Source organism: Montipora foliosa, chromosome 14 (assembly GCF_036669935.1).
Source record: "Montipora foliosa isolate CH-2021 chromosome 14, ASM3666993v2, whole genome shotgun sequence".
In the NCBI taxonomy this organism is placed as follows: Eukaryota; Metazoa; Cnidaria; class Anthozoa; order Scleractinia; family Acroporidae; genus Montipora; species Montipora foliosa.
In genome coordinates this window covers 6169536-6177764 of record NC_090882.1, presented here as the reverse complement: position 1 = coordinate 6177764, position 8229 = coordinate 6169536, and the positions used below count along the sequence as shown (strand labels likewise).

The window sequence follows — 8229 nt, the reverse complement described above, 5'->3', positions numbered from 1 at the left end:
TGCGCTCGGTCCATACGCCATGACCTTGGGCCAAATATTTTCCCGTCTGGCCCTCCCACTCAGTCAATAAGTACGTATGATTTTGCGTTGTTCAAGTACAAAATCATGGGTCGGGTTCATGTACTGTATTGACTGGATCAAGTCTTGTTATGCTTAAAAATAATTAATGTCTTCGATAAATATTTTTGTCAACAGACAGCTTAGCAGACACTTGGTAATCCTGTGGGTCACAGGCAACCCAACTGCAATGGCTCTTCTTAAGAGGATAATGGTAAGAAAGTGGTAGTTTTGGTGTTTTTGCCTCTCTGTCACAAAAGGAGTTTTACTGCAAAGGTTAAAGGGGAAATGACATGGACATGATGCAGGTTGTTAACCCAACCCAACCAATTGACTCCTAAGCCGTCCTCCATTGACAAGTAAAATCATTTGGTTTTAGACAGAGTAAAATCTTTGGAGTCTCACTCCTTGGAGTCCATAATGGGTTAATAGTAACGTGAAATGCTAACCTACAGTTCTTCTCTGGTTTGTTCCAGCCGGCAGGGATGATGAACTATCTTTCTTCAGAAGAAAAGGTAAGAATCTACCCGGTGTAAACCTATGGAGCTTCTTTGGTTGTTAGTTAATCACCTTAGCTTTGTTGTTTTTATCGCATGTATTGTGATCTACAGGTCCCAGAAAGTGAAGTAGACAAGCTGCATGTCCGAGATAACGTCAAACTAGCAGAGGTATGTGACAACTGCTTCCAACTCGAAACACTGAGCTGTGGTGGTAATTGAGGTTCTACAGCTATTTTTGATGTTGCAATGGCCATATGTCAGCACAATCAAATAAACCACCTATCATCTGTGGCTACAAGCATGACTTTGATGGTTATGGTGGTCATTGTTGCTGACATTGTCTGGTTCACCTTCATCATCGTGATATTCATCATCATTGTTAGAAGCAGTTGTGTCACCCTTACTGCCACCTTCAGCACCATCAACATCAGTGGCATTGCCGTCACTGTCATCATCATTGCTGCCATCATCATCATCATGGCTCCCATAATAATCATTGCCATGTCATTGTCAATTTCCTCTTCATCATCATTGTGCTTGTCTTCATCAATTTTGTCAAGGTCATTGGTATAATAGGGTCCTTTAGATCGGAGGACAAGCATGACTATGAGGAGGAGTTTTCCGTATTGAGCATGTGCATACGATTTGGAGTGCGACATTTTTTGAAGTGCGCGTGCTCAAAACAGAAAACTTGTACTCGCAGTCATTCTCATCCTCCGATCTAAAGATCCCTAATGACTGGCCATAACCAGCCACCAGATAATGTCCAGAAATGCCCTGTTATGAAGTGTTCCGTTACTCTACTCCCCAACTTCAACATCATCAACTACAACGCCTTCAAATCAACGCACTTCAAGGATGGTAAATACTCCTCCAGAAAAATTCGAGGGATTATCATGCAAGTGTTCCTTCAAATTGTTGCATTTTGTTAGCAAACTGACAAGTCTGGCCAGCCAGTTCTGATCAAAGGAAGTCACCCTTAGACTTAAAGAGACACTTTGTGTTGGATGTCAAAATTGCGCCTGCTACATGGTTGTCACAGAAATAAAAGTCGTAGGATGGTTTCCCTTTGCCTTTTCATGCAAACCCGTTGCTAAATCTTTCTATTCTTAACCTTGAATTCATCAATTTATTGTTGTGTTCTTCTTGCTTCACAGGATTCCTCTAAACCCAAGAAGCATCAGTACCTCGTGCAGTTGGATGTGGTGCTAACTCACTGGAGAACGAAGATGGGCTTGAAATCAAAAGAAGTAAGAGATAGGTCGTTTTTAAAAGCTATCAAGGAGCTTAAGCATGCGCGCTTTTGATACGTGGACGGCAACCAGAAGTGAGCTGCTTTCCCTTTTAACTTGTCTTCACACAACCACATTTACATTGCCAAGTATCATTTCTCCATCAGAGACGATTAGTATAAAAATCTCGGAGACACCACTGTCCTGGCATGCGATATTTTTTCTTCCGGTTAACGTCCACGTCTCAAAAATGCGCATGCTTAAGCTCCCTATTCACCGAAGTGGAGGTGGCTAATAGCTAGTGGGGTTGAGGTAAATACCCACCACTCATTGACTCTGAGGTGAATAGTTGTTTTAGAATGAACTAAAACGTTACAGTAGGATAATTTAGCACAAAAAGATGATTTTAAACTCATTTATGCCTGCAACAATTACAATATTTTCGGGTGCAAATCTTGTGCGAGTTGCTCAGAGATGGCTAGCTAAGGATATTTGGAGTTTGAGAAACCAAACAGAGCGCACCTCCAAAACTATCCACTGGTTTAGTATAATTATGCCAATACTGGTTAGCAACTGCATGTGGCTTATTGGCAGACGTAAATCAAATATTTATTTGTTTGTATGTACCTCATTCCCTGCAGATGAACCAAAAACCGGTAGTTCTTAGAAAACGAAGGCAAAGAGTTAAAAGCGACGCAAACTGGGAGCTTTTCTATTACAAGTAAGTTTTATTATTACTGCTACTTTTGGAGCTCGTGTTCTGTTGGACTCAACTGTTTTCTGTTGGCTGAGATAATTGAACTTATCAACCGGCTACTGACAGCATGCTCCAAAGTTGACATTCATCTCATGGTCAACAAGTCTCGTTTCTACGCATGCGCTCATCAACAAGTTAAGATCACGCTGTGCATGCAAACATGCAAACAGGTTATCGCTTTAGGCCAGGGCACCAGAAAGCTACAGAAAATCCTAAAGATCTCGAACAAAAATTTCTTTTTCAGCTAGGCATTCTCTATCTCTATGGCATGAATGAATGCTTTCATTCAATTAATTTATTTGTATATTCATGTTGTCGTGATCCCACCAATAGAGAATGTTTACTTAGCATCGACAACGAGTGTGACGTCGAGTACGAGTTCTGGGATTTTGATTACTGCGCATCTGTGTTACGCAACCCGGCACGCTCAACTCGTCCCGGCAAGTTGGTCTGCGACGACTTTACATTGAAAAGTCGTAACGGAAAGTACGAGTTTGTCAAAAGGTTCGCCGTTTACTGTAAAGGGCTTCCACTAAAAAAAGTGGAAGCACCTGCAACTCATTCGAAACTGGCGCGGAAATGTGAACTTCACCCCATTATAAATAGTATTTTCTGCAGACTGGAACTCGTATTATACGTAACGCTTACCTAAATAAAAGTACAAGTTGTACTTGTTCTCGTATTCGTGCATGTTGCCGATGTTAACATGCTCTAATGGCAAAGCTGGTCCATCTCCTATAGAAACCACTTACAACTCACAATTCCTTGATCCGCTCTGACAAAGAGCTAACGCTCTAAACATCAGATGGCAAATCTCTCTCACGCTGGTTAGTTTGCCTTTATCAACAAATTTTGTAAAACCAGAACTTTCACCATTTTTTAATTTTGTATGTTTATCAAAAACGCACTTCCTAAGCAAGAGTAGCCTGCTTACCCGGACCTATTGTTGGTGTGAGAGGCAAAAGCCACGCGGAGAATGGGGTATTTCACAGCGGCTCTCCCTATCCTCTGCGCGGGTTCGCCACTCGTTAATTTGCCTCTCTCGTCAACAATACCACCAGCTGCGCAGGCTAAAATAGGAGTGTCTACTGCTTTGTTGTTAGATTTAATCAAGACCATTCGCAGCCAAACCTTATATGGAACTACAAGGTAAGTGCAGCAACCAATCACTGGCCACCATTCCTCAACCAATCACTGGCCGCCAGAGTCGAAACGTACGCGACAAAATCGCACAGATAGTTGCCCGTGTAGCCACCCTGCAACTTTTTGCCTGCGCTTGAGACGCGACTAAAGACTATTTAGCCAATTAAATTAAAGTCGGAATGTCTGTTTGTAGTGCCGAGGCCCCTTGAAGTATGCGATTCGCGCGGCCTTCAATTTGTCGCCAAAATTTGTCACAAGTGTAGCCACCCTGGCGCGCAGACGACGCGACAAAACCTGAAAAAAATCGCATCACCGGTGCGAGACAAAAATCGCTCGTGTAGCCGCGGCTTTACAGTCGTGGTTCTTCAATGAAGTGTCATGATTCATTGCATTGTTATTCTCTGCAGACAAGGGAAGAGTTAAGAGAAGCTTTGGAAGCAGAAATGAGGGCATTTGCTGTAGACAAGGTTGGTCTCTTATTTGTTGTCTTTTTGTGCCATGATCGCAGTTTATCACAAGACTAGGACAACGTCCTTATTGAAACTGAAAAGTCCCTGTTTTTCTTTGTCACCGACAGGATCTTGGAGCCAATCATGTCATCTCGTGGAATCACCAAGAATTTGAAGTTCGATATGAGTGTCTGAACGAAGAGATCAAAATTGGTGACTATTATCTCAGATTGTTGCTGGATGAAGAAGAAGAGAAAACCTTAATTCACAACTCGTAAGACCTACTTTCTTGGCTGGTAAAAGTTACATTGCAGTGGGCATGAAGCCAAAACAGATCTTTGAATCTTTTGGCTCGTTACCATTATGTTATCGTTTTCAAATCAATGTACCAACCAAACAGCATTATGGTAGTTATTTCTGGCGATAATTTGAACCCAGTACATGTACAGTGTACATGTATATCATAATTATTATCTTTGAAAACTGTGGTTAATCTTAAACCTTTCAAAGCCAATTTGTTTACAACACGATGCCATACATAAGCATACAGGCTTGTTACTGAAACAGTCTCCAATCCCTTGGAGAATCGTTTTCTTTAAGGAATTGGCGGTTTTCACAGATCTTGTTCAAGGTCGCTTTTTTGGCTTTTTATACAAACCTATTGGTTTATGACATTCTCCTATGCACCCCAGTTGCTGTCAACAGTCAACTGGGGAAAGCTAGAGCTTATTTGACGAGACCTTTTCGATGATTTACTTGCAGGTTAGAATTTTTCAATGACCTTTATCACAGATTTCTCCTCACAACCAAACCAGTCATGAAGGCAATGTGCTTACAGGTATGTTGCAGTTACTTGTAACCACGCTATGAGTTTCATAAAAATATTTTAAGGGAATTTCAGTGGAAGTTGGTTACTTTTGACAATACTTCCTTCAATTTATAATATCTTGCTAAGGGAAAAGGTAATGTTGTGTGCGGCGGACAAAAAATTGATGGTGTTCCATGACCAAAACATTGGGATTGTGGGTGCAATTCTTCTCCCGTTCTATGCAAATCTTAGCTATAAACACAGCTCCGTCCTACGCCGATTCCATGAAATTAGAGTTCAGTCGGGTAGAGCGTCCCATTGGATCTAGTCGAGATGTAGGGTTTGTGCGCATTAACGCACTTTCATCATCTTCGTTTGCGACAAATCTAGCAAGTGTGGAGGAAGTGAAACTTTTTGTTCCCCCCACTCCCCACCCACCTGGTAGATTTGTCACTCTCCCCAGATCAAAGATAGCAGCCGTTTTGATGCAATGCTAGATTCAGGTAAAACACTCCCATGGCAACATGACATCAGAGCCTCGTCACTCTATTCGCAGATGAGAACAATCTCCGTGATGAAACGGAAAAATAACGGACAGTGGACAGTCTGTCAGAAGGGCTAATTGGTGTACGGACAAGTACAGATTACTTGATTTTTAATATGACTTCGTGATGTCAGGCTACTCTCGTTAATTTCGTTTCTAGGCGATGACAAAGGTGTATAGCAGATGCTACGATGACATTGGTGCCTTTAACGACACAAGATACATTGTTGGAATGCTTGAGAAGGTGAAAGATACCCTGCGATCATGGATCCGAAAAATTGAAGTCATCCTCACACTTTCCTGGACAATTTAAGCAATAATCTCTTTTAGTATCACCCAACTAGCGGACTAATGCAAATGCTGCATTTTGATTGGCTACGCTACTAGAGGACTATTAGTAATAGTCATGGAGTAGCGAAAAGTATGACGCTTTCTTCCGTTTAATTCCTAAATAAATATTTCTTTAACTTGCATTTGCTAACTTTATTATTGCCATTTCTGTCCGACTAGTTGGGTGATACTAAAACAATTAGACCCTTCGCCCTCAAGGGCCACGGGTCAATAGCCCATTCGGCTACGCCTCATGGGCTATTGACCCGTAGCCCGTAGCCCTTGCGGGCTACGGGTCTAATTATTGTTAAATAGACACCTGAAATATTCAGGCGGGTTCAATGGGATTCAAACCCATGACCTCTACAATGCCAGTGCAATGCTGGTGCAATGCTGGTGCAATGCCAGTGCAATGCTTTACCAACTGAGCTATGAAGCCACTCAGTTGGGAGCAGGTCAAATTGTTGGGCTCATGTGTTCCCGTGAAAGGATCTTGGATTCATTTCAATACTACGACTAAAGGCCAAGGCCAACGGCTTCAAGATCTGTTCGATTTTGTTGAACGATGTTGACTGTTGGGGTACGCAAATAGTTTTCAACACATCATTCAACGTGTGATTCAACAACCTGATATTCAGTCTCAGGTTTCAGTTGTGATTGTTACTTGTTGTTACTGGGATACGTCATTGAGAGACCGATGAGTGCGCATGCTCATTCCCAACAACGTTGAAAGAGAGGGGCGAACGGCTTCAAGTTCATTCAACATTCGCGAAAACAAAAGAAATGTTGAATGGTTGTTGAAGCAAAGTTTAAACGGTTTTAAACTCATTCAACATCGATTCAACTTCGATTCAGCATGTTTCAACACGGTTGAAAGGGGATAACAAACGGTTTTAACATTGCTGTTCAACAAAGTCTCAGTTCAAGATGTGGATAGCGCTATCCACCGGATACTAATATCCATTGGATAGCCCAATTGGTTTCGCTATGGCTTATCCACTGGCTAGTGATTTATCGGGTGGATAGCGCTATCCATCGTTTGAACAACTGGGGGCCAGTTCACCATTTCAAGATTGGATTTTGTGGCGTTCTTTCAGACGGCCGACAGACTGGAGAGAGACCGCCTTGTCCTCTTTTTGAATGCGCTGATCAAGAATAAGGTATGGAAAAGGTGTTTACTTTGCTAAAATGTTATAATAATTATTGATTTTGTTTAGACTACCACAATGGGAATTCAGGTTTGGCAGTTCATGATACCTGTAAATGAAAGGAAAAAAAACTAAGAGGGCACAAATGTACTTTAAGTTAGGGTTAACAATATAACAGGATCCTTTAGGTCTACAACAGCTACGCCTCAACAACAATGCCATTGAACTATATGCCTCTCTTTAACTGAGTTCGAGGTCCGTACTGTAAGTTACGTTAAAATCAATGAAATTACGAGGACCCGTAACTTACAGTACGGACCGTGAAAACGAGGTTAGTAAGATATTTATATCTCTGAGGTTAATCCGGCGCGCGGACAAGGAAACTAGTCGAAGTCAAGCGGACGGTTCGACTGCCACAAAACCTCAAATTTGGTGATTTCACATCGTTGCTATAGAGAGTACCGCAAAACCATAATTATGCTAAAGTGCGTGCCGCACGTGCAGCACGATTATTTTTCCCCTTTTAACCAATGATATTATTGTTTTGTGTTGTTCACGTTGGCCGTAGCCGTTGTCGTTCGTTAAACTCGCAAAAGAAACAGTAACAGCTGCGGCAACGACAACGCCACAGAACAAGGACATCTTTGGTTAAAAGGGGATTACGTTTCGTTGTCGTAGTCTGCAATGCAGCGATGTGAAATGGACGAATTTTTTAAGGTTTGAACGACAATGCGAGCATAAAACAGTAACTCGTTTATCTTCTGTATCTATTTCAAAACTTCTGGTACCAATCCATTTAAAGGATAGTTCGCGTACATGAGCAGGATGGAAGAATCGCTAAATACTTACGATAGTGCTTTTGAAAGTCGCTATTTTAATCCAAAGACTGCCCATACAGAGAACAGAAATGGTACATTAATTATCATCAAGTCTTAACTAGACGTTGGCAGTATTTGTATCACTTATCTGATTTTCGAAAGAAGCAGCACATAGACCATTTGTGAGGTATACTCTGTTATTTCCTAACAGTACCACTTATAGATATAAAGTAGGTTTGGTGTGCAAAAATGTAAAAAAACAAAAATTGTAAAAATACGTACAAAAAACCATTTTACAATTCTGTGCTCAGTTACCGGGCCTTTGAATAAAAGCAAGGCTGGAGTTGACCTTTTTTTGATACAAACCTCGCTGCTTTTCTTATGTAAATGGTAACTCATTAGCATTACAACAACATGATTTGCATAAGAAAATCCAATGAGGT

At 41.4% G+C, this 8229-nt stretch overlaps 1 protein-coding gene across 1 annotated transcript in view; it reads left to right on the top strand.

The window, feature by feature from the left end:
* The window catches only part of LOC137984320 (dnaJ homolog subfamily C member 13-like), a 79084-nt gene that overhangs the window by 27939 nt on the left and 42916 nt on the right, over nt 1-8229 (top strand). Inside the window, exons 25-35 of the mRNA XM_068831474.1 lie at nt 196-271; nt 534-572; nt 669-725; nt 1715-1807; nt 2431-2510; nt 3650-3695; nt 4097-4156; nt 4267-4412; nt 4901-4976; nt 5651-5734; nt 6918-6980. Coding sequence (XP_068687575.1) covers nt 196-271; nt 534-572; nt 669-725; nt 1715-1807; nt 2431-2510; nt 3650-3695; nt 4097-4156; nt 4267-4412; nt 4901-4976; nt 5651-5734; nt 6918-6980 — 820 coding nt within the window. The remainder of the gene's footprint in view (nt 1-195; nt 272-533; nt 573-668; nt 726-1714; nt 1808-2430; nt 2511-3649; nt 3696-4096; nt 4157-4266; nt 4413-4900; nt 4977-5650; nt 5735-6917; nt 6981-8229) is intronic.